Source organism: Hypanus sabinus, chromosome 6 (assembly GCF_030144855.1).
Source record: "Hypanus sabinus isolate sHypSab1 chromosome 6, sHypSab1.hap1, whole genome shotgun sequence".
NCBI lineage: Eukaryota > Metazoa > Chordata > Chondrichthyes > Myliobatiformes > Dasyatidae > Hypanus > Hypanus sabinus.
In genome coordinates, this window is record NC_082711.1 from 65,144,337 (window position 1) to 65,171,778 (window position 27,442).

Below are 27,442 nucleotides of genomic sequence, written 5' to 3' on the forward strand. Positions count from 1 at the left end.
CTCCACACACAGAACAAGCTGCTCACGTAACTTCGGAAAACTTTGGCTGATAACAAATGAAGAAGAGCTGTTGAAGTATATCTTTACATTTCCATGAAGAAAGCCTTGGTTAAATTGTAAGTCATTATATAATCCCAAGGATGACCATAAAGCTGAGAGTTTAAATGGCATTGGTCAGACCGCACTTGGGAGTATTCTGAGCAGCTCTGGGCCCTGTATCTACAAAAAGATGTGATGGCATTATAAGGTCCAGAGGAGTTTCACAAGAATGATTCCAGGAATGAAAGGGTTCAAGTATGAGGACCATTTGATGACTCTGGGCCTGTACTCACTAGAGTTTAGAAGAATGATCAGGATTGCAATGAAACCCATCAAATATTGAAAGGTCTAGATAGAACAGATGTGGAAAGGACATTCCTTATAGCGGGGGAGTCTGCGACCAGATGGAACTGCCTCAGAATAGAGTGACATCCAATTAGAACAGAGATGAGAAGTAAGTTCTTTTGCCAGAAGGTAGTGAATCTGTGGAATTTGTTGCCACAGGCAGCTGTGGATGTCAAGTCATTGGGTACATCTAAAGCAGGGGTTGATAAGTACTTGATTAATCAGGACATCAAAGGTTATGGGGAGCCAGCAACAGGATAAGGTTGAGGGGAATAATAAATCAGCTGTGATACAATGGCAGAGCAGGCTCAATGGGCCAAATGGCCCAATTCTGCTTCTATGCTTTATATTCTAATTCAACTATTCTAATTTATTTTCTTAGGAAGCATTGATTTTGAAAGAAACCAGACTCATTCCAAAGGAAGGCAGCTATACTTCTTTACGTACTCCACCATGCCCAACACCAATCCTCTTTATCAGACTGCAAAGATTTCAGATTGGAAGATTTCCAATTTCCAATTCGATTTCCAATTTGAAAAAAGATTTCAGAAGATTTCCAACTTATCAAAGGAGGGCACTTTTGACAATTCAGCATTTCATCAGTAGTCTGTCGTAATATCAGTTATTCAAATGCATAATCCCAGGTGTAGTACAGCAGTTAACCAAACCAAGTTTGGTTTAAGAAAGGGCTATTGAGAAATAGCTATTAAGAAAGGGCATTAAATCACCATTTTGATGTTTCACGCAATGATTTAATTTGCTTATTTTGTACATGACTCAGTAGTTGGCCTTCTATGAAGTAACATCGGCTATTTAAAAATATAACTGGTTTATTTTAAAAAGGTAAAAACTAACATAATAACTACATACATAAATAACTCAGACAGAACGACGCACTCTGTCACGTCCACCAGACCATTCAGCCACACTGCTTGTGTTGGCCTTCAAGAATATCTAACTGGTCAGACCCACTGTTCTGCAAATTGCTTTTTTTTCATGTGTATCTCATTCATCCCCACCCCCAGTGTTTCTCATTTAGAAGTTTATGCTGGAGGCATTATTGTGAAATAAATGTATAGTTACATCTAAGTTACTTCAGAGCGGGTGTCCACGGACCCCTTGCTTAATGCTATTGGTCCAAGGCATAAGAAAGGTTGGGAATCCCTGCTTTAAAGGAATCACATCAGTATCAGTTTGAATAGCCACAATATTCAAAAACTGTCTCCATCAATTAGAATACTTTTATTAGTCTTAATTTTGTATCTCTCTACATTTGCAGAAACATTTTTTATTTAACATACGGGACACAGGAAGAATGTCAAAATTAATCTGAATCACATCTAAACTTAGGATATACATCAAAGTAAAATTTTCTCCCATACATTTCAAAAATAACCTGCTCTGATAAGGGCCCTTTGTGGCTATAGTTTATGATGTTTGTATATGCACACACACAAACGGAAAAGGTTTAAACCATGATAACTATACAAGAGGAAGCATATTGATATATTTAAATTAATTGTTTCACAGAAATTTGAGAATCAAACATAAAACTGTCAATGTCCACCTCAAGATTCATTAGCATTGTCAGTGCACAAGACTTCTAATGATAGTTTTTAAATTTTCCAGACAACGTTGGTATCAGATCATAACTTTCAACAACAGGATATAATGAGCACACCACAGCAGAATTCTCATAATCTAGCCCATTGGTCCAATTTAAACAATGAAATATCCAGTAGCACTCAAACTCTGGTGGACATACTGTTATAGTCAAACTATCAATATTATCAAGTTTTCAGACATCAATCAAGCTGTACTTCAGGTTCATGATCATAGTCAAGAGAAACCTAGAAATTGTATGGAAAATCCATCTCAATAAACACTATTAAATTTAAGTTTTTAAATAATACAATTATCACAACATTTTCTGAATCACACTTAAACAATATATAAAAATAGATAATTTCTGCCATGGAAAGGTAATAGGGCAAACTTGACTGTGATGGAAATTGCTAGTCTAATTCACCAATGATAAGCTCAACTTAAGTGATTCCAAGAGAAAAATAACACAGAGAGCCTGCAACAAGTTAAACATGTTACTAATAAATTCAAAGGTATATTCTAAAATGTACAAATATGTATTTCTTTCTCCCCCCCCCCACTTCAGCCACAACTTGGGTATTAAAAAGTATGGAATCAAAATTTTTCCCAAAAATTGCACCCTCCACACGGAATATTTGTTAAGTTGGGCCATAATTTGATGAGCAACAAACACCACTACCCACTATGACTGGTTTTACAGGCTTAATTTTCTAAAAATTATTTATTAGCAATTTTGGTTAGCAAAAGTCATTATGAGACAAGATGGGTACATAGAACCCAAGTGAACAGGGTAAGCAACTGCATCACACACACACAAAATGCCGGAGAAACTCGGCAGGTCAGGTGCATCTATGGAAATGAATGAACAATTGATGTTTTGGGTCAAGATCCTTCATCAGGACTGGAAAGGAAGGGGGAAAACACCAGGATAAAAAAGGTGAGGGGAAGAAGGAGGAGGATAGCTGCAAGGTGAAGCCAGCTATATGGTAAAGGTAAAGGGCTGGCGAGGAGAATGGACCATGAGAGAAAGGGAAAAACAAGGGGCACCAGAGAGAGGTGGAAGGCAGGAGAGAAGAGGCAAGAGGTTAGAGTGGGGAAAAGAAGAAAGGGAAAGGGGGAGGGATTTTTTTTTTAAATGGAAGGAGAAATCAATGTTCATGCCATCAGTTTGGAGGCAACCCAGACACAATACAAGGTGTTGCTCCTCCACTCTGAGGCTAGTCTCATCATGGCACATGGACTGATGTGTCAGAGAAGGAATGGGAACCAGAACTAAGATGTTTGGCCACTGGGAAGTTCCTCTTTTGACGGACAGAATGGAGTTGCTCGACAAAGGGGACCCCAAATTTACAATTGGTCTTGCCAATGTAGAGATGGCTGCAATGGGAGCACTGGATACAATAGATGACCCCAACAGATTCGTAGGTGAAGCACTGCCTCACCTGGAAGGACTATTTAGGGACCTGAAAGGAGGTGAATGGGTAGGTGTAGCCCTTTGGCCATTAACAAGGACAAGTGCCAAGAGAGAGATTAGTGGGGAGGGGCAAATGGACAAGGGAGTCATGGAAGGAATGAACCCTGAAGAAAGCGGAGTGTGGGGGGAGGTTAAGATGTCTTTGGTGGAAGGACCTCTTTGGAGATGGCAGAAGTTGCAGAAAATGATGTGTTGAATACGGAGGCCCATGAGATGCTATGTTAGAAGAGGAACTCTATCCCTGTTATGGTGGTGGGAAGATAGGGTGAGTACAGATGTCCAGGAAATAGAGGAGATGTGGGTGAGGGCAGCTTCAAAGGTGGAGGTAGAAAAACTCCCTCCTTTGATGGAGAAGGACATTTCTGACGTCCTGGAAAGGAAAACCTCTTTTTGGGACCGATGTGATGGACTTGAAGAAACTCAGAAAAGGGAATATCATTTTTATGGGAGACAGGATAAGAAGAGGTATGGTCAAGATAGCAGTGGATATTGGTAGGTTTATAAATTATGTCAGTAGACAATTTCTCTCCAGAGATGGAAACAGAGAGATTGAGAAAGGGGAGGAAGGTGTCAGAAATAGACCAAGTGAATTTAAGGGTAGAGTAGATGTTTGGGGCAAAGATGATGAAACTGACAAGTTCGGTATAGGTGCATTAAGCAGCACTCATGCAGTCAATTTTGCTCATGTGGGTGCCCATGGCTACTCCTTGAGTCTGGAGAAATTGTTGAGGATGAGGACCAGTTCTGCCAGATGGTAGTGGAGGGGAAATGGTTGGTTCTTTTGTTGAGAAAGAAGCCGAAAGCTTTAAGGCCTTCGTTATGGAGAATAGAAGTGGAAAGGAACTGGACATCCATGGTGAAAATGAGGCAGTTGAAAATTGTATTGAAGAGTATTGAAAATTGTTGAGGCGATCGAAAGCATGTGAAGGATCACGGAACTGTAAGCAAATGTAATTCATTAAGTAGTCAGATTAGAAGTTTGGAAATTAACAATGCAAGCTTCAATAAAGAAATATAAACTTCAGTGTGGAAACCCAATGTCAATTTGCTCAGAAGCATAAAAGGATTAAGAAAGCTGAAAGGGGAAGTAATGAAATATAGTTATAAAAATTACAAAAAAATGAAATCTTAATGAATGAGAGGCCATAGAAAAACTGGATAATGATCAAGGCAACATACACAAAATGCAGGAGTAACTCAGCAGGCCAGGAAACATCTATTGACATGAGTAAAGTCGATTTTAGAGCAAGACCCTTCTCCAATCCTGATGCAGAGTCAGGGTTCAAAACGTTGGCAGTACTCTTTTCAATAGATGCTGCCTGGCCTGCAAAGTTCCTCCAGTATTTTGTGTGTGCTGCTCGGATTTCCAGCATCTGCAGATTTTCTCTTGTTAATGATCAGGGCAGAGGGGTTTCCAGGCAATAACTAACACTTGGTTTATCAGTAAAATGTACACTTATGATAAATAGATACAATTTTCTAAAATGTTTACTTCATGTCTACTGTGCATGTACTGTGCATATTACTGAACTGAATACACTTCAATAGAGAAATGAACAAAGTGTGGTAGCAGGGTTTTAACAAGAACATTTGTAATTCCAAATTTAATCACAAAAATCTTTGCCCAAAACTAACAGAATATTTTCCCATCATGACGAATGATGTAAACTTTCCTATTACTTTGACAGCAAGTTATGAAGTAACATATTCCAGGTATTATTTTTAATTAGATTCAATTTTACACCGAAGATTATATAGTCTATTATTAAATGCGTAAATATCACGATTTTTATTCTTCTCTACTTTCCCTATATTGTTTTGAAATTAATAACTTTGCAAGCACCATAAAAGTAAAAGACTCCTACCAAACTGAATTGTCAGTTAAAAAATGTAAAAATTGAAGGAATGATTTGGCAAAATTCCCAAGTGACAAAAACATTAAGTGTTCCATATCTCAGTTCTTTCCCTTGACCTAACTGTTGAGTCTGTTCTGCGGCTAAAGTAAAGAATGCTCTGCAGGCAAATTACAGATGCAGGCATTTTGAATATTTTGTCCGAATTTAAAACACCTGCTGAAATTCGAGGAATCGGGACTCCGAAATCTTAGAACTATTCCTTTCATTGATGGCGTTGTCGGCTTCGCAGCAGTTATTGAGCGCCTTTTGACAGAGCAACGAAGGGAAAGGTAGAAAGACCTTTAATTCAAAGCAGTAAACCTTTGTGGGGTGTGCGACTGTGAACTTGGAGCGCTTGCAAATCAGAAAGTCTGCTCAGTGTGCCTGCTAAAAGGCAGGAAATAAAACCTTCCTGTTCTCCGGCGATAGTCATACTGCCCTCTTTGAAAGTTACGGAGTTCGAACTTTGGAATAAAACACCGGCTCCAGGCTGTGAAGCGCCTCCCTCACTGCCTTTCCCTTTCTAAACTAAGTGTCCTACGTCCCCTCTGGGACAAGAACAACCCTTTGCGCGTGGCCCGGACACCCTCCCCACTCACTCTCTCTCTGCCGGTTGCAGTGCACGGTAAAGCGGATCTCTTAAATAATATTTAGTTTCAGACCAGCTGCGTGCGGGACGCGAGGCTGGGGACAATGGGACTGACATTTAGCAGCACAAGGCAGTAGAGCTGCACATTAGCCCATCTCTTGCAACCCCGCACCAGCGAGAGACAAGTTTCTGTCGCCGGAAGGTCCTTTCTTGAGAGAGGTCAAAGATGCTTAAAGTCTCACATTGCCTCAATTTATTAGAATCCCACCACTTGTCCTATCCTATAACCGGGTCTGTTTTCAGTCAGATCTCGCATACTCGCCTTTGAGGTTTCAGGACGCTGTGTCTTTGGGATCTGCATCATTTTATTCTTGGGTGAGGGTAGAGAGAAGGAAAGCTCCTGCCCCTCTTGAGGGGTACGCACCCCAACCCCCCCTCCACCAAGGTCTCCTTGTCCGACTCCACTCCGCCTGTCCCCGAGCTTGCTCCCTTTACAGTGTGTATGTCTCTCACTCTTCTCTGCGCTGCGCCCCCTTTCGTTCTCCCCTCACCCCACCTCACCCCAAACATACCTGGGTGACCAGGGGGATGAGCGTCTGCTCCACGGACCGGGTTTTAATTTCCAGTCCGGTATCGGCGTTGTGCTGGGAAGTAGCCATGATGCCGATGCCGATGCCGCTGGCGTTGCAGAGCCGAGTGCGTCTCTCCCTCTCCCGGCGCCTGACACTCAGTGAGAGGAGGGCGGGAGGGAGTTGTGTCTCTTTCCGGCGGTAGGAGGATTCAGGAATGTGAGTGTGGGTGGCAGGGGGTGGTGATTGTAGGGTTTTTTTTTGCCCTGTTACGCGTTCTCCATAAATCCAATGTGCTCTAATTAAACCTGTCTTTTTTAACCACCGAGCATTAAGTTAACTTCCTTCTTGAAGCCCGCTGGATCACTGCAATGTTGCAACGGGAAACGGCGCGATGGCGCGGCTCTGCTGGCGGTGACGAAAAGAACCACTGATACTGGGAAGCCCGAGGGGGTTAATGGTGAGAAACACACATCGCATGCCCCCACTGCGAAAACGCTCTTATTTTTAACTCAGCACCAAGTTCTGCTGCTAACATTGAAGGAAGTAGAGCAACTAAAAAAAGGTGTAATTCATTGCTTCAGTCGCCACTGCCAGCAACCTTGGCGGTTCCAGCGAAAGGTTACCCACCAAGTCAGTCCGGGAAGCAGAACTTCAATCCTTCGCGCCTTTCATTTCTTGCCAAGAATGTGCTTGCAGAAATTCAGCACCTTGGGCGTTGGGTTAGTTATTACTTTGTGTTAACCTATCTGCCTGGTAGTCAGTGTCACCACGTGTCGTGTATCCCTCTATGTTTATACCTAGCTGACTGCACTTTTTCACGGGTGGGATTTTAAACTTTGTATAGTTATTTTTATTTTATATTTTCGTCCCTATAGGATTTAAGATTGTTTTATATCATTTCCAGTAAACAAGTGTAAAGGAGAACGAAATAATTGTTACATTTGATACAACTCCAAGACTACAAACTTGCCGACAAGTTTCTGAATTACTGAGGGGTTATAAATATAAACTGAGTCGATTCGCTGCCACATTTGAAAATAGCATAGAGAATTGTTTATAGGACATACCATTTCTTAATTTTCAGTTACGAATTGGATTCAGAATTAATTCAATGCAAATGAAACAAATTTGAAGGTACAATGGTGTAAAATTAGAAGGCATAAGAAGGTCAGGGAGCTGTAGAATAAGTTAAACCAAATCGGAAAGTTTACATATAAAAATCACAAGTAATCAAGTACTGTACAAGAATTGATAAAGCGAACAGTGCAGGCATGACTCTGTGAATTAAAAAGAGGTCTAATAATTTTAAATATATTCATCACTCACAGAGCCAACCACTGCTAAGTAGTAATTATAAGAATAAAAAAATGTCATTCATTTTTTAAAGTTTTTATGCTATGCAATTATGTCTTGACTAATGTGTGCATGAACCCCTCACCAGTACTTCCCTCCTATGTCTAATAATAATGTCCCAACATCAATCATATAAATTTAGCAATCCAAAGCAGACAAGTGTCCAAGTCAACAGACAGCAATCAGGAGGGATAGGCAGCAACACCGCTATTAGGATGATCTTCAACAATGGTGCCCACATGGCTGCCTCAACAGCCTCCTCCTTTACCCGCTAGGCATAGCCAGATCCTGCTCTAACTCCCTCTGCAAGTTTGCAGATGACACCAGCATAATGATTTGAAGTACAGATGGGGATGGAGCGCCAAGTGGCGTGGTGTCATGACAACAGCCCAACCCTCATTGTCAGCAAGACAAAGGAACGGGTCATTGATTCCAGGAAGGGCGGGGAAATGCGCACGCTCTCATTCACGTCAACTGTGGGGAGCTCAAGAGGGTTGAAAGCTTGAGTTCCTGAGAGTGAATATGACCAAATCCTATCCTGGTTCCACTACTGAGGCATCACGTTAAGAAAGCACACCAGTGCCTCGTCTTCCTCAGGAGGAGAAAGAAATTTAACACATCTTCTTTGACTGTTGTATATAAATGTACCAGAGAAAGCATCCCATCCAGATGCATTGCAGCTTGGTGTGGTAACTGCATTTCTTGTGACTGGGAAAAGAAACCGCAGAGAGTTGTGGACATAGCTCAGCACATCACGGAAACCAGCCTGTCCTCCATGGATTCTGTCTACGCGTCTCACTGCCTTGATAAAGGACTAACATAACCAACGCCTGAAGGCATATACCATCAGCTTGTGGGCAGCTTCTACCCTGATGTTACAGTCCCCTAGCTCGATAAGAATTCTTGATCTGACTATTTGCCTTGTTATGCCCTTGTACCTTATTGTCTACCTGCACTGCACTTCCTCAATTCTCTTTTGTAATGAAATGATCTGTATGGATGGTATGCAAAATAAAGTATTACATTGTATGTGTGAAAATAGCTGTAATAAGTGAAAATCAAAAAAAAACTGCAGATGTTGGAAATTTGAACACTGAGCAGATCAAGCAACACCAGCTGAAAGAGAAATAGTCAATGTTTCAGGTTGAAGTTTCTTCTTTAGAACAATAAGAACACAGGAGTATGATCACAGGAGTATACCATTCAGGGCCCCAAACAGGCCTTCCAGGTGAGGCAACACTTCACTTGTGAGTCTGTTGGGAGGTCCCAGTGTGGCCTCTTGCATATTGGTGAGACCCAATGTAGATTGGAAGACTTTCGCTGAGCACCTAAGCTCCATCTACCAGTAGAAGCAGGATCTCCCAATGGCCACCCATTTTAATTCCACTTCCCATTCCCATTCTGATATGTCCACACTCAGGTTGGAGGAACATCACCTTATATTCTGTCTGGGTAGCCTCCAACCTGATGGCATAAACATTGATTTTTCGAACTTACAGTAATGGCCCCCTCCCCGCCCTTTCCTTCACCATTCCCCATTCCCTTTTCCTTCTCTCACCTTATCTCCTTGCCTGCCCATCGCCTCCCTCCCCTCACTTGCTGCACACATCTCCCTCAAACTTTCACCCTCTCACCTTAAGGCTATGCCCTTTAGTACTTAACATTTTTGCCTTGGAAAAAATGTTTCTGATTGTCATCTACCCTATCCATGCTCTTGTAATTTTATAAACTTCTGTCAGGTCTCTGCACGTACTCTAATGTTTCAGAGAAAACAATCCAAATGTCTAATTTCAAAGTTCTTTCTATTTGAGTTGCCATTTTCAGAGAGCTATGGATGCCAAGGTTCCTCCGTACATCAATGTTGTTAAGGACCTTGCCTTTATACTGTATACACTTTCCCCTTCCATTTGACCTCACAAACTGCATGACCTCACATTTAACCAAATTAAGCTCCACTTCCCATCTTGCTGCCAATATCAACCATGACTACAAAATTTGGCACTGAAGATACAAAATTAAAAGTAGATTTTAATGAGGGTCTTAAAGAAAGAAGAGGAGAATAAAAAGCAGCGTGGGCAAATTCAAGAGTTTAAACCCTGTAGAAATGGAAGTTGTCAACATCGGTAAAGTGACTAAAACAGGGAATGCACTAGATGTTAGAATTAAAGGACTGTAGGGACCTAGGAGGCTTGTGGATCTACAGTATAGTTCAGAGGAAGGGATAGAATAGTGAGACTTCAAAATAAGGAAGAGAATTTTAAAGGTGGTTAGTTGCCAGATCAGAAACTACAACATGCTGATGATAATTAAATTAGAACCATAGAACATAACAGCACAGAAACAGGCCTTTCGGCCCTTGGCTGTGCCAAACCATTTTTCTGCCAAGTCCCACTGACGTGCACCTGGACCATATCCCTCCATACACCTCTCATCCATGTACCTGTCCAAGTTTTTCTTAAATATTAAAAGTGAGCCCGCATTTACCACTTCATCCTGCAGTTCATTCCACACTCCCACCGCTCTCTGCGTGAAGAAGCCCCCACCCCCCAATGTTTCCTTTCAACTTTTCCCCCTTCACCCTTAATCCATGTCCTCTGGTATTTTTCTCCCCTAACCTCAGTGGAAAAAGCCTGCTTGCATTCATTCTATCTATACCCATCATAATTTTATATACATTATCAAATCTCCCCTCATTCTTCTATGCTCCAGGGAATAAAGTCCTAACCTATTCAACCTTTCTCTGTAACTCAGTTTCACAAGTCCCGGCAACATCCTCATAAACCTTCTCTGCAATCTTTCAACCTTATTAATATCCTTCCTGTAATTAGGTGACCAAAACTGCACACAATACTCCAAATTCAGCCTCACCAATGTCTTATACAACCTCACCATAACCTTCCAATTCTTATACTCAATACTTTGGTTTATAAAGACCAATGTACCAAAAGCTCTCTTTACTACCCTATCTACCTATGATGCCACTTTTAGGGAATTATGTAACTGTATTCCCAGATCCCTCTGTTCTACTGCACTCCTCAGTACCTTGTATGTTCTACCGTGGTTTGTCCTTCCAAAGTGCAATACCTCACACTTGTCTGCATTAAACTCCATCTGCCATTTTTCAGCCCATTTTTCCAGCTGATCCAAATCCCTCTGCAAGCTTTGAAAACCTTCCTCACTGTCCACTACACCTCCAATCTTTGTATCATCAGCAAATTTGCTGATCCAACTTACCACATTATCAGCGAGATCATTGATATAGATGACAAATAACAATGGACCCAGCACTGATTCCTGTGGCACACCACTAGTCACAGGCCTCCACTCAGAGAAGCTATCCTTCACTACCACTCTCTGACTTCTCCCATTGAGCCAATGTCTAATCCAATTTACTACCTCACCATGTATACCTAGTGAACGAATCTTCCTAACTAACATCCCATGCGGGACCTTGTCAAAGGCCTTACTGAAGTCCATGTAGACAACCTCCACTTTCCTGGTAACCTCCTCGAAAAACTAATAGATTGGTTAAACATGACCTACCATGCACAAAGCCATATTGACTCTCCCTAATAAGTCCCTGTCTATCCAAATGCTTGTAGATCCTATCTCTTAGTACTCCTTCCAATAATTTATCTACTACCGATGTTAAATTTACTGGCCTATAATTTCCTGGATTACTTTTAGAGCCTTTTTCAAACAATGAAGCACAAAAAGCAGAGTGTTAAACACAGGTCAGAGATGAGAAAGTATTGAATTTGTAAAGAATAGAGGTGAAAAGACATGGAAGACATTTTCAGTAACAGATAAGCCAAGCCTTGTGTGAAGATCAGTAATATTACAAAGTTAGAAGCAAAAGATCTTGGCAATGATGTGGAATGCATCAGAAGTTCATGTAGCAATTAAATAACAAACACAGTTGGCAGGAAGTGATGAGAGGTGTTCTGAATGGATTTGCCCAGGACCCCCAGGTGGAACAAATTTGTAAAGAGATTTACAGACTGTTGCAAGAAACATAAGGTCAATATAGTAGATGATTTCAACTTTCACATATTGACTGGGAATCCCATACTGTAAAAGGATTAGATGGAACAGAGCTTGTCAAATGTGTTCAGGAAAGCTTCCTTCATCAGTACATAAAAGTCCCAACAAGGGTGCATGTGATACTGGATCTGCTATTAGGAAACGTGACAGGGCAGGTGACAGAAGTTTGTGTAGGGGAATACTTTGCATCCAGTGACCACAATGCCATTAGTTTCAAAGTTGAAAAGTCTGGTCCACAGGTTGAAATTCTAAATTGAAGAAAGGCCAATTTTGATGGTATCAGAAATGATCTGGCAAGTGTGGATTGGGAAAAGGCTGTCTTCTGACAAGGTGTACTTGGAAATTGGAAGGCCTTCAAAAACAAAATTTTGAACACACAAAGCTTATATGTGACTGTCAAAATAAAAGGTAAAGATAACAAGGGTAGGAAACCTTGGTTTTTGAGAAATATTGAGGCCCTGGTTGAGAAAAAAAAAAGGTGCAGAGCAGGTATAGGCAAGTAGAAACAAATGAGGTGCTTTTGGAATTCAAGAAATGCAAGAGAACACTTAAATAAATCAGGAAGGCAAAAAGAAGCTTAGCAGACAAGGTGAAGGAAAATCCTAAGGGAATCTACAGGCATGTTAAGAGCAAAAGGATGGCTAGGGACAAAATTGGTCCTCTGGAAGACCAGAATGGTAATCCCTGTGTGGAGCCAAAACAGTTGGGAGAGATTTTTAATGCATTTCTTGTACCTGTATTTTTTCGGGGGACAGATGCAGAGTCTATAGATGTGAGGCAAAGCAGCATCAACTTCATGGACCCTGTACAGATTATAGAGGAAGAAGTGTTTGCTATGCTGAGGCAAATCAGGTAGATAAGTCTACAGGGCTTGACGAGAGTGTTCCCTTGGATACTGAGGGAGGCAGGTGCAGATTTTTGGGGCCCTCGCAGAGATATTTAAAACATCCCTAGTAACAAGAGAGGTACCAGAGGATTGGAAGATAGCCATTAATGTTCCACTGTTTAAAAAAGGCTCTAAACAGAAATAAGGAAATTATAGCCGGTGAGTCTATCCTCAGTTATTGGAAGGTATTCTGAGGGACCAGATATATATGTATTTGGATACAAATGGACTGGTTAAGGATAGTCAGCAGGGCTTCATGGATGGTAGATCATGTCTAGCCAATCTTAGAACTTTTCGAGGAAGCTACCTGGAAAGTGGATGAAGGCAAGGCAGTGGACGTTGTCTACATGGACTTTAGTGAGGCATTTGACATGGGCCTCCATGGGAGGCATGGCATTTTGAATGAGATAATAAATTGGATTAGACATTGGCTTTGTGGGAGAAGCCTTCTGGCTGAGGCCTGTGACTAGTGGTGTGCTGCAGGGATCGGTGCTGGTGCCTTTGTTGTTTGTCATCTGTATCAGTGATCTGAATGATAATGTGGATAAATGGATCAGCAAACTTGCAGATGACACCAAGATTGGGGGTGTAGTGGACAGTGAGGAAGGCTATCATGGCTTGCAGGGGGTTTTGGATCAGCTGAGAAGTGGCAGATGGAATTTAATGCAGAGAAGTGTGAGGTTATGATGGCACTTAATGACGACTCCTTTGCTTGCATCTTCGGAAACAGCTCTATTTCCATCTTTAATATCCCTATTTTTCCCTTTCAGGGTTCTTTTGAAGACTCTGACCTGGATTTACACGCTGACTTTGCGGGAATGGGACCCACTCTCGGGATTTCATGACTGGCCATTATTCAACATGCCAAGGATGCAACCTAAGATCTTAGCTCGCTGTCAGGGGTTTGAGATTTCGTGGCTCTGAAGATGGGCGGATCGAAGGTCGGTGTCCAGGCAGAAGATTGGTGTGGCGTGGAAATTGGAAGATCTCTGTCTGTGTGCCCAGAGACCTGAGATCTTTGGGCACAGAGTTTGGAAAAAGCAACACAATGGGTTTTTAACATCGTAAACCAGTGAGTTGTTTGTTATGTCTCCCCTCTCGCTGTGAAACGGAGACATCACTTTTTCCCTTATTAGGGAGAGAGAAAGCCTGTCAAATACTGACTGAATGAGTAGTCTTTGGGGTACTGCAATTCTGTGACTTTGCTGTGCATTGCTGCATGCTTGAGTGCTCGGTAGTGGGTGCCGATGCTGTTTTTTGCTGGTGGGGGAGGGGGGTCATTGCTTGCTTTCGCTTACGCATGGGAGGGGGGAGCTGGGGGGACTTCGGGTTCTAACATTTAACTGTCTTTGAGGATGAGGATATGGAGGGCTACGGTCCCGATGTAGGTCGATAGAAGTGGGCAGTTTAACTAGTCTTGGCATGGACTAGATGGGCCAAAGGGCCTGTTTCTGTGCAGTACTTCTCTATGACTCAGTTTCCTCTGTATGCCTTTGACTCAAACAAAGGAACAGTAAGAGGGTGTCTTTGTGATGAGTAGATACTGTTTATTGTTCAGGTGGAAGCAGGATGTCACAATAAGATATTGAAGGAATAGAGCCATGACAGATGGAGTTCTTTGTGAGCAACTTTCAGCAATTAGCCTCAGAGGGTTGGAAGGCTGATGGATGGAGTCAGTAGCTTCAGTCTTCCCAAATAATAGTTCCCAGTGCATCACATGGCTGCATAAATCTTATGCATAAACATCTTTTCTTTGTATTTTACTCATTAATCTCCAGGACACTGAAAATTACTATTTTCTTGTTTGACTTCTAAAGTCAATCGTTTCACTTTCAATTATTTGTGAATATTGTGGATACTTTTTGCTATTTATAGTTTCTTGTTTCTTATCTCCAAGAAAATAATGTAACTTTTCTTACTTGTATCCAAAGTGATAGCCACATACTTATCCACATTTGATGTCACCTTGGTTTCGCTCGTTGTAACTTTCCCATGCGATCCACATAAATAACAGTGCCTTCTGCTTGGATGAACAACTTTCCATTAATTTACCCATCATTAATGTTTGGTGCACATTGATAGAGTGAAGACCCATGTTGCTGATGAATATTCCAGGCTAACCAGATTACCATATTGATATACTTGATTGGATATATACTTAAACATATGCTGTTTGGTAGTTTGGGTGAGAAAGTTAACAAAATTGCTAGTTCATTTAAACTACCCATTAGCCTTGGATATTGTGTGCACATAAGCTAAGGATCCTGCCTCTGTCTCTGGCAAATCCCAGAAAGAAATAAAAATCAACAAAACGTGAGGGCTGTGGTAACTTTTGTACACTTTAATAATAATGTTTGCCAAGCCCAGCAGGTTATCTTCTGAAAAGCCACCTTGACTGCATTAATTCATTGATGTTTGGAAAACTCATGGAAACTGACTGTTAGCAACGGGACATTCCTAGATGCAGGAGTATGGTATGAGGCTTTGTGGAAAAGGACATAGACCAAGGCCTTGTGGCTCAGAACATTAACTGCCAGGTCCCTATGAAACAGTATTTCAAATACGTGATATAGTCTATCACATGCACTGTGATAGACTATAGAACATAGAATAATACAGCACAGGAACAGACCCTTTAGTCCTTAATGTTATGCCAAACTAATTAAATTACAAAACCCAACATCTTCTCCTGAACATGGTCCCTATCCCTCCATTCTCTGCAAATTCATTTGACAAAGTAACAGCCTCTTAAACACCTTCATCACGTTTGCTTCAGCAACAAATACATGGTACATACCACTTACATGTTAAAAACACCTGCCCTGCACATGTCCTTTGAACTTTCACCTTAAATGCATATCCTGTGGTAGTAGACATCTTGACCCCGTAAAAAGATAATGGCAGTCTACTATATGTATTTATTTAAAGATACAGCACTGAATGGGCCGTACCAGCCAACGAGCCACACCCCGAGCAACCCATCTATTTCAAATGTTTCATTTAATGTCAGAGAAATGTATACAATATACATACTGAAATTCTTTTTCTTCGCAACCATCCACAAAAACAGAGGAGTGCCCCAAAGAATGAATGACAGTTAAATGTTAGAACCCCAAAGCACGCACCCAGTTAGAAACATAGAAAACCTACAGCACAATACAGGCCCTTCTGTCCATAAAGCTGTGCCGAAAAATGTCCTTACTTTAGAAATTACCTAGGGTTACCCATAGCCCTCTAGTTTTCTAAGCTCCATGTACCTATCCAGGAGTCTCTTAAAAGACACTATCGTATCTGCCTCCACCACCATAACTAGCAGTCCATTTCACGCACTCACGACTCTCTGCGTAAAAAACTTACCCCTGACATCTCCTCTGTACCTACTCCCAAGCACCTTAAAACTGTGCCCTCTTGTGCTAGCCATTTCAGTCCCGGGAAAAGGCCTCTGATTATCCACACGATCAATGCCTCTCATCATTTTATACACCTCTATCAGGTCACCTCTCATCCTCTGTTGCTCCAAGGAGAAAAGGCCAAGTTCACTCAACCTATTCTTATAAGGCATGCCCCACAATCCAGGCAATATCCTTGTAAATCTCCTCTCCTCAAATCTATGGTTTCCACATCTTTCCTGTGGTGAAGCAACCAGAACTGAGCACAGTACTCCAAGTGGGGTCAGACCAGGGTCTTATATAGCTGCAACATTACCTCTCGGCTCCTAACCTCAATCCCACAATTGATGAAGTCCAATGCACCGTATGCCTTCTTACCCACGGAGTCAACCCGTGCAGCAGATTTGAGTGTCCTATGGACTCGGACTCCAGGATCCCTGTTCCTCCACACAGCCAAGAGTCTTACCATTAATACTATATTCTGCCATCATATTTGAACTACTTAAATGAACCACTTCACACTTATCTGGGTCGAACTCCATCTGCCACTTCTTAGCCCAGTTTTGCATCCTATCAATGTCCCATTGTAACCTCTGACAACTCTCCACACTATCCAGAACACCCCCAATCTTTGTGTCATCAGCAAATTTACTAACCCATCCCTCCACTTCCTCATCCAGGTGTCTCATCCAAGACAAAGAGAAGGGGTCCCAGAATAGATCCCTGAGGCACACCACTGGTGACCGACCTCCATGCAGAATATGACCCATCTTCTGTGGGCAAGCCAGTTCTGGATCCACAAAGCAATATCCCCTTGGATCCCATGCCTCCTTACTTTCTCTATAAGCCTTTCCTGGGGTACCTTGTCAAATGCCTTGCTAAAATCCATATACACTACATTTACTGCTTTACCTTCATCAATGTGTTTAGTAACATTCTCAAAAAATTCACTCAGGCTCGTAAGGCACAGCCTGCCTTTAACAAATCCATGCTGACTATTCCTAATCATATTATACCTCTCCAAATGTTCATAAATCCTGCCTCTCAGGATCTTCTCCATCAACTTCCAACTCCCCCTGCTCATGCATAAGCAGCAGCAAAGTAATGATTTCCCCCTGCTCCACCAGCAAAAGGCATCGACACCCCCCCCCCCCACACCAGTCACTCAGGCATGTAGCAAAGTATCATTAAAGACACAAACTTGCAGTAACCCAAAAACTACTCTTTCACCCGGTAATTTGACATACCACAGGCTCTTTCTCTCTAACCCAATAAGGGATAAAGAGATGTCCCTGTTTCACAGCGAGAGGGGAGATATAAAAAGAACTCGCTGATTTACAATGTTAAAAGTCTGTTGCATCACTTTTCCCGAGCTCTGTACCCAAATAACTCAGGTCTCTGGGCACACAGCCAGCAGCCAGCTTGCTGCTTTCGATCTTCTGTCTCCCACAGCACACCGAATTCCTGCGGAGGCACCGGGCTTAAGTCTGCCCGCCTCCAGAGCCACAAAATTCCAGAACCCTGAAGGTGAGCTCATCTTCTGGGCTGCATCCTTGATATATCGAATAGCGGCCAGTAGTGAGACCCTGAAAACGGGTCCAATTCCTGGAAAGAACAGAAGTCAGTGTGTAACTCCAGGTTAGGGTCTTCAAAAGAAACCTGAAAGAGTAAAATAAAGATATAAAGATAGAAATAGAGCTGGTTCCGAAGATGCAAGCAAAGGAGTAGCCATTAGGCGCCAGTGTAATCGCAGGACAACTTACAAGTACCAATTAACCTACTAACTGGTAGGTCTTTGCACTATGGGAGGAAACTCACGCAGTCACAGGGAGAACATACAAATTCCCCACAGATGATGACAGAAAGATCTCCGAATTCCAATGCCTCTAGCTGTAATAGTGCCCCACTAACCTCCATGCTACCATAGTGCCCCACCTTGTCTACGCCTCTCATAATTTTATACTGATTTGATGATACAATGAATGTAAAAAGAAATGTATTGATTATATTTTCTGTATCTATTTTAATAAATAAAGTATACAAAATTTCAATCCAGTATTTCTTTTCTTTGTCTTGCTATCAATCCTCTTGCTTTAATATTGGCCCACATCTTCTGACATTAGCTATATTCTCATTTAAAAAATTATCAATCTTATATATGGTTCCAAGTTTTATTAAAAAACCGTACCATATTTTTTGAATTATCTCATATTCCCTTACATATGAAGATACATTATTTCTTTAATATTTGTTATTTTCCTTGAATTCTGCTCATTTCTTGGCTTGGATGATTGATTTTGTGTTAACTAATATATTGAGCAGAATTCAATTTCCATGTTGGGTAAATGTTCCATTCCACCCGCTCGATTTTCATTTTGAAGATCATTAGCATACCAATGATCACAAATACACAGATGATCAACTATCCATGTGAGTTCACTTTTATTTTTCCGTAATAAAATATTGAGCAACACGTAATCTATTGAGTAGGGGATTAAATTGAATTAGGAAAATTGATGGCATTGAAAATCAATAAAAATCAAATGTCCTAAAGTCTTTAGCTGCATTTCTGGTCATTTTCCAAATTTCAATTAACTCTAGAAAAAGCTCCAGCAGATTGGAGTGTAGCTAATGTAAACTGCAATTTTAAAAATGAGATAGAGAAATTGGGGAAACTATAGATCTGTAATCCTGATATTGGGAGTAGGGCCCCCTAAAAAGATGAAAAGAACATAGAAAACAGTGACATGATTGGACAAAGTCATTAACCCAGGATGTAATTAGGAGACTAGATGAGAAAGTCAGTAGATGTGATGGATTTGGGCTTTTAGAAGTGTCTTGATAAAGTCAAAGTGAGAGATCAGCATGCAAAATTAAAGAATATGAGATAGGGGGCAAGATACTAATAAGATGGGGAACTGGGTGGCAGACAGGAAATAAAGAGTAGGAATAAATGGGTCTTTTACTGAGTGGCAGGCAGTGGCCAGAGGAATACCACAAAGATCAGAGCTTGAACAAAATATATATATAAATAATTTTGATGAAGAATCTAAATGTAATGGTTCAAATTTGGTGACAACATAAAGCTGGGTGGGAGAATGAGCTGGGATGTGCAGCATCTCCAATGTGTTTGAGACTGGGGGAAGGGGGGGCAACTGAATAATATGTATGAGGTTCTCCATTCTGGTGACCAAAGAGGCCAGATAGACTACTATCTTAAAGTAATAGCTCAGGAAAGGATGAATTGCAACGGGACTTGGGTATCCCTGTGTGCTCATAGCTGAAAGCATGCAGGTGCAGCAGGCTGTTAAAAAGGTAAGCCATATGTTGGCCTTCACAGCAAGAGGAATTGAGTTCAGTAGTAGGAATATCTTACTGCAATTGCGCAGGTTCTTACTGAGAACACAGCTTGAATATTGTGTCTCCCGTACTGAGGAAGGATTCTCTTGCAATGGATGGAGTGCAGTTAGGGTTCACTGGACTGATTCCTGAAATGGCAGGACCGATATCTGAAGAGAGGTTGCATTGAGTATCCTTGCTAGAGTTTAGAAGAAAGAGAGGAGATCTCATGAAAGTCTATAAATTCTAACAGGAATGAACAGACTCGATTCAGGAGGGATGTTTCCAATATCAGGGGAGTCCAGGACCAAGGATCATTTTCTAAGGAAGAGGAGCAAGCCACTTTAAACTAAAATGAGGAGATCTGAAAATCAAGAGAAAAAAAACTGTAGATACTGGATAGCCAAAATAAAAAGAGAAAGAGCTGCAAATGTAAATTGGTCTATTATAGCCACATTGATGCACCATCAGTAACTCTCGGAGACGAGAGGTGAACAATAGGCTTTTATTAGCTGTAAGACACCACGATTAGTAGCAAGAGCCCACCACACAACATCCTGGAGACTGAGGGGGGAGCAGTGCCTCCAATCACCTTTATACAGGGGTCTGAAGGAGGAGCCACCAGAGCAGTCAGCAGAGGGGCGTGTCCAGACAGGTATCTGTAGTTCACCACACACATTTAGCGAGGTACAGTGAAAAACATTGTTTTGAATGCCTTCCTTACAGATTTCATCACATCAGTACATCAAGGCAGTATAAAGGAAAAATTATAACAGAATGTAGAATATATGTAGTTTTGGGATTACAGAGAAAGTACGGTGCTGACAGACAAAGTCCAAGGCCACAATGGGGTAGATTGTGAGGTCAAGAGTCCATCTTATTGTATGAGAGGGCTGTTCAATAGTCTTATAATAGTGAGATAGAAACTGTGCTCATGGAGGTACTGTATGAGCTTTCAGGCTCTATCCAATAGCACCTGGGAAGAGAAACAATGTTAAAGTTTCAAATTAAATACCTTTTTGCAGAACTTGGTCTGTTGGTTGTTTGTCTGACAAAGGATCATCAACTTGAACTTTCACTTATGCAGCCTGATCTGTGGAGTCTTTCCAGTAATTCTTGTTGTGATGTAACATAGGAAATTTTTTTTACGCTCTGAGAGTGGTCCATCACATAAGGCAACAGGAAGCTTAATTATTAAATACTGTATATTCAAGAATGAATTAACTGTAGTTCTTAGGTAATAAGGGATGGAGAGTTATGGGGAGAGAGCAGGAACAGGCTAATGAATTTGGATGATCAATCATGATCCAATTGAATGGTAGTGCTGCTCGAAGGACTGATTAGCCTCCTCCTGTTTCAATTTCTGTTCCTTTGAGACAGTTTGTAATGTGGGAGATACTATATAAATGTGAGTTAAATTTAGAGCTTTTAATCTATGGCAATTGTTTAATGCATGAGCACTTCAATACTTAGAGCCGCCAAACATAAAGCATTCCAGCTATTCAATAATAAAGTGTCATAGAAACTGATGAATATCCAAAAAGAATGTGCTGTCTTCAAAATATTTGTGGTATCAGTATGAAGTTGGATTATTGGCTTGGGGAAATGCATGGTGATATCAAAGAACAAATGCACAGATGTTCTGACACTTGGGAAAAACAGTAAGTAAACTACAGAAGAAAATATGAATATTTTCTGCATATATTTTGTGGTAACTTACATTAAATAAAAATATAATTAATCACACATTTTCACCAATAATCTATGTTTATCATCTATCACAATTAGTACTAATTTAACTAGATTTTTATTACTTACATAAAAATTGGAATGTAACGTACGTTTTCATCTGATGTCACTGCGCGGCATTATCTTGATTAGTAACAAACAAACTCACCACAGAGAGTGATCATTTATAATAATACAGCAATGGCAAATTTCAATTGGAAATCTCATTAGAGATCTGAGATAATAGACATAATTAACTACAGATCAAATAATAAAACTTCTCAGAACAGACTAAGTTTTTTACTCTGTGCTATTAATTAAAGACCAATACTAATGGATGTAAAGTCATCTGCGAAACAGTTGCTAGTCACATAAAATCAAATTATCATATAAAAAGGTGTGAAACGTATGACAAACAAATTGAGAGGTCATTGACTTGAAATATTAGTTCGGGTTTTTTTCTCCACTGGTTATATCCTGACATGCTGAATACTTCCAGCATTATAATCTTATTACAAAATTGCTTGTGTTTGTACTGAGCCTTTTAACCATTCTTCACCAAATTATTACATTGGTCTTCACTCTAATGTGCAACGTTACAGACAAGATATTTAAACTCTTACCGTTAATTTATTATCTATTAATACTTGCTGTTCTGAAATTTAATTCCTATTCATCACTGCTCATTCAAATTATTTCTCCCTTATTATTTTTACATGTTTCTACTTCAAATACTCATAAAAGGGTGTAGAAAGCTTCTAAAATCTACTTTGATTATTTCTCTCTCTCCCCGTTGCCTATTTAAAAGTGATGATGAGGAATTTGCTCTCTCGGAGGGTTCTGAATCTTTGAAATGTTCTACTTTTAAGAAGATGGAAGACTGAATCATAGAAAATATTCCAGCCAATATTTTTGGTTTATTGGGAAATTAATAATTAGGGAAAGTTAGAAAAGTGGAGCTGAGTCCATTCTCCTGTTTCTATTTCATAGGTACTTTTCAAGAGGTATGGGAAATGTACACGCCAGTTCACCTTACCAACTCTGAGTAAATAGCCCTCCTGTTCACCCTAATCAATCTATAATCACGATCATCCCCTCAACCTCGAGGGCAGTACATAGTGCTGTGGGTAGTTTGGCTGCTACACAACTCCTTTAACCTGGGTTGAATTCTGATCTCCAGTGCTATCTGATGACGAGCTCATGGACAATTCTGAAGAGAACTGTAAATGGAAAAAAAATGAAATTAGACCAAGACATCTGCAGTTTGACCCTCACCCCTCATCAATGCTGCCTATCAGCATCTGTGGCTTAAAGTCTGGACGGACGAAGGCTCCGCTCACATCTCAGTATTCAGGAGTGAGGAAGGATGGAGTTGGGTTATCCTCTGTAGGTGGCTTGAAACTAAAGGAAAATTGGGGATATAGGAATATGGGATGCTGGGAGAGACTGGTGGAATAGTTGTTAGGAGACCCATTCCCCTCTTTGGATGGTCCTGAATTTGAGTCCCCTGATTCAGGGTAACAAGATATCACTTACGACTAGGATTAGTAGAGAGAGAGAGGAGTAAATGGTCTTCAAAGAAAAATGTACTTATGTACTTTTGAGATTGATTTTTGGACTGAAATGGGATCAAGAGATCTGACAATTGAGCAGCAACTGGAATTGTGATGAACGATCAACCATGACTGTTACAGAAGACTTGATGTGCCACCCCATATCCCTGACTCCATCTCATACCCCCATCACTGCATCGTACTGTAGAAACTCTAAACTACTTTTTGCAATGCTGTTTTTATTGTAAATATATGAGGGTATTTATGCACATTTTACTCCATATCCGTCCTTTTAATTAATGTTATTTTAAATTTAAATACACAGTTATTTTTTATTTTTATATCATTCTTTATCCTTTATAACTATTGAATGTTGTTGAAATTTTGTTCAATGTCACACCCTGACCAACACAACACAGCAAATTCCTAATACGAGGGTTGATTGCTAAGTTTGTGGCCTAAGGTAGAAGGAGTCAATTTTAGAAAACCTAGCACATTTATTTTTCAACATAGTCCCCTCCTACATTTACACACTTAGTCCAGCGGTCATGAAGCATACAGATCTTGGACCTCCAGAAAGTGTCCACAGATGGGTGATTGATAAGTTTGTGGCCTAAGGTAGACGGAGATGAGTTATACAGCTCTCGTTACGTGCACATGCAGGTCAACTCTTTGAGTGAAAATGCAGAAAGTTTGAAGTTAATAACTCATCTCCTTCTACCTTAGGCCAAAAACTTATCAATCACCCCTGCTGTGGACACTTTCTGGAGGTCCAAGATCCATATGCTTCACGACTGCTGGACTAAGTGTGTAAATGTAGGAGGGGACTATGTTGAAAAATAAATGTGCTAGGTTTTCTAAAATTGACTCCTTCTACTTTAGGCTACAAACTTATCAATCACCCCTCGTACATAGTGAATACAGTTGATTCTCAATCCTTGACCCTTGTGCCTTTTGTTCTAATACTTTTTTATGCTTTCCAACCTTAACCTAATAATAAGTTTGTAGATCATAACCTTCAATTCACATTTTGTTCAGAGGTGTAGAAATAGACCATTTGATTTCTAATTCTAGACATACTAGAATTGCAAGTAATAAAAGGTGATTTGACTTTCAATTGCTGCAAATTGTTGACTGAGATAATTTATTTGGGCAATGTTAAGCAGCATTGTATTGATGCCAATACAGTCCTGTAAGATGCTGATCTAGGATGGAAAATGGAGGAACTATGGTGGAAAATTATAAGACAAGTAGATTATTTTCCCTGTCTTCACGAACCAAGTGGTTCGGCTAGAATATGGTGCATTGCATTTCAGCCTACCAACACCTCAAGTTGAGTAGACTATGAACAATTAAAAGTAGCTTTATCATGAAAAACGTATGTATAGTACAACACAATTAATGATAAGATGAGGAATAGTGGTTGGATATTATGTACTGTGATCAAGTGAAGGAATCCTACCTAATTTTGCTTTCCATCATCTTCCCAATTGTCCAGGCTGAACTCACCGAATTCAGCCCAAACCAAGGATCGTATGTGCTAATTCAAAGCAAAAGAGCAGACGTTGAAAGTTTAAAATAAAAAGTAGTTCTAATGAAGTATTACTGATTGAAACATTACCTCGCCATCTCTCTCCACATATGCTGTTGAGCATGCGAGTGTTTCATTTGGATTACATCTGGCATTTTCCATCTCCCAGAGCACCTGTGAGATTTCTTTAAATCTCTTACATTCAGCAGGTATTAACTTGAAATTCCAGCTGAAGGGTAGAAGTGCCAGCCACTGGTTCATTTAACACTCATTACTACTGTCGCATGTTTCAGATTTCTGTAAAATTGGTGGCCTGTTATTATTGTGTGCCTTTGGCATTAATATGCTGCAATACATTACACAACAACCATGCAACATAACTTAAACACTATAAATCATTGCTCTGAATATATCCACGAGTGTATTGAATTTCAAAGGGATATTTTCACTTGCTCCAGACCCTAACATCAGAGTTTCATGACCTCAGTCAAGTGGAATTTCTGACCTAGTACACATAATGATTTGAGTTATTCTAGTGGATCCATGTCTCCAAGCTGTTGATTACAGCAAATAATTTAATTTTCTGAGTTGGAGAAGATTCATTCATCTATCAGTTCCAGATGAAACAGTATTACTATAGTCCAGCAATTTAAAAAGTCGAAATGAAATAATTTCCAATTTATAAAGCAATGCATGGAGAAGTATGAGACACAAATATTGGTTAAACCTATTATACATATACTGTTAGTGTGTGTAATATGTGTTTTATGCTGTAAAATAAGGTGAAACCCTTTCACAATGTAAAGGCCAACTGATGAAAGATCATTAGCCTAAAACAGCAACATTGTTTTGTATTGCAGAGACAAATGTTGCCTGATCTGCTGAGTATTTCTCACATTTTCCTTTTTTTTTTGTTTTACAAAGGATTAAACATTTGTATTTCTTCTACAAACATTAACAGCTACATAATACGAGTTCCTAAAGTTCAGAATCTGCCCAAATTAATTAGTCATTGAGTTGTATGAAATAGAAACAGGCTCCTTGGCCCTCCACATCCATGCTAACCTTTACCCCATCTACACTAATGACTCGCGCCCACACTGGGTTTGTATCCTTCTGGGCTTTGGCAACGTAAGTGGCCTTTCTAAATGTTTCTCCACGTCAAGAACAATTGTTCAAGATGTGGTTAAATGTCATCTCTTCAGCTGGCAATGAATTCCAGACATCAAACACTCTCTGTGTAAAAAAAACTATACCTTCAAATCCCCTTTATAAATCGGTCCTTTTGCCCAAAACCTCTTCCCTGTTGTTTCTGATAGTCTTACCATGAAAAAAAGGGTTTCTGTCTATCTATCCTATCTCTGATTCTATCTTATACACTTCTGTGAGGAATACCACAGTCTCTTTCGTTCCAGGGAAAGAAACACAGCCTATCCAATCTCTCTCCATTATTGAAATGCTCCAATCCAGGCAACATCCCAGAAAACCTCCTCAGTACTCTCTCCAGTGCAACCATATCATTCCTAAAGTACGACAATACAACTGCACTCTACTTCAAGTGCAGTCTAGCCGCTGTTATATACAGAACTGTGCAAAAGGATGCAATGCTGAGGATTTATAAGGCACTGGTGAGCCCTCACCTCGAGTATTGTGAACAGTTTTGGGCCCCTCATCTTAGAAAAGATGTGCTGGTATTGGAGAAGAGGTTCACAAGGATGATTCCAGGAATGAAAGGGTATGAGGAACATTTGATGGCTCTGGGTCTGTACTCGCTGGAATTCAGAAGGATGAGGGGGAACTCATGGAAACCTTTCAAATGTTGAAAGGCCTAGACAGAGTAAATGTGGAAAGGATGTTTCCCAGGGTGGGAGTGTCTAGGACAAGAGGGCAAAGTCTCAGGATAGAGGGGCGTCCTTTCGAAGCAGAGATGCGGAGAAATTTCTTTAGCCAAAGGGTGGTGAATTTGTGGAATTTGTTGCCACACGCAGCTGTGGAGGCCAGGTCATTGGGTGTATTTAAGGCAGAGATTGATAAGTTATTGATGGACATGACATCAAAGGTTATGGGGAGAGGGCGGGGAACTGGGGTTGAGGAGGAGACAGAAATGAAGGATCAGCCGTGATTGAATGGCAGAGCAGACTTGATGGGCCAAATGGCCTAATTCTGCTCCTATGTCTCATGGTCTAAAAGTACTAGACCATAAGTATTAGGCCATTAGTATTATAGCTAGGGTGCCCAAGACTTTTGCACAGTATTGTATTTCTCAACATGGAGCGGAGAGTGAGTTTGTAAATCTGGTGGGTGCAAAGGATTTTGGGAATAGGGAAGGTGGAGTGCCATGGTAGGGGTGTGGGACAGGTGGCAGGGAGGGAGTGCCAGGGGTGGGGAATGGTGCGAGTACAGAAACACCCAACCCTGAGACACCTAGCAAGGTTATTTGTTTCCAGACAATTGGTTTATTGATCATAATGGCATGTCCCACTCCTTCTCCTCTCCCTTCCCCTTTTCCCAACCATGATTCCCCATTCCATGTCCCCTTCCCACTCTCAGTCCTGTGCAGAGACCCAGATCAGAATCAAGTTTATCACCACTTACATAGAAACATAGAAAACCTACGGCACAATACAGGCCCTTCAGCCCACAAAGCTGTGCCGAATGTGTCTTTACCTTAGAAATTACCTAGGGTTACCCATAGCCCTTTTTCTAAGCAAGTACCTGTCCAGGAGTCTCTTAAAAGACCCTATCATATCCGCTTCCACCACCGTCACTGCCAGCCCATTACACACACTCACCACTCTCTGCGTAAAAAACTTACTCCTGACTTCTCCTCTGTACCTACTTCCAAGCACCTTAAAACTGTGCCCTCTCATGCTAGCCATTTCAGCCCTGGGAAAAAACCTCTGACTATCTACACAATCAATGCTTCTCATCATAGAACATAGAACATAGAAAACCTACAGCACAATACAGGCCCTTCGGCCCACAAAGTTGTGCCGAACATGTCCCTACCTTAGAAATCATTAGGCTTACTTATAGCCCTCTATTTTTCTAAGCTCCATGTGCCTATCGAGGAGTCTCTTAAAACACCCTATCATATCCG

General features: G+C 40.8%; 1 protein-coding gene across 1 annotated transcript in view; it reads right to left on the reverse strand.

Annotated features, from left to right (window-relative positions):
* Window positions 1-7,310, reverse strand: part of ctnnal1 (catenin (cadherin-associated protein), alpha-like 1) — a 285,354-nt gene extending 278,044 nt beyond the window's left edge. Inside the window, exon 1 of the mRNA XM_059972319.1 lies at window positions 6,520-7,310. Within this exon, the coding sequence (XP_059828302.1) occupies window positions 6,520-6,606 (87 nt within the window). The 5' untranslated portion in view covers window positions 6,607-7,310. The remainder of the gene's footprint in view (window positions 1-6,519) is intronic.
* Window positions 7,311-27,442: the final 20,132 nt, after the last annotated feature.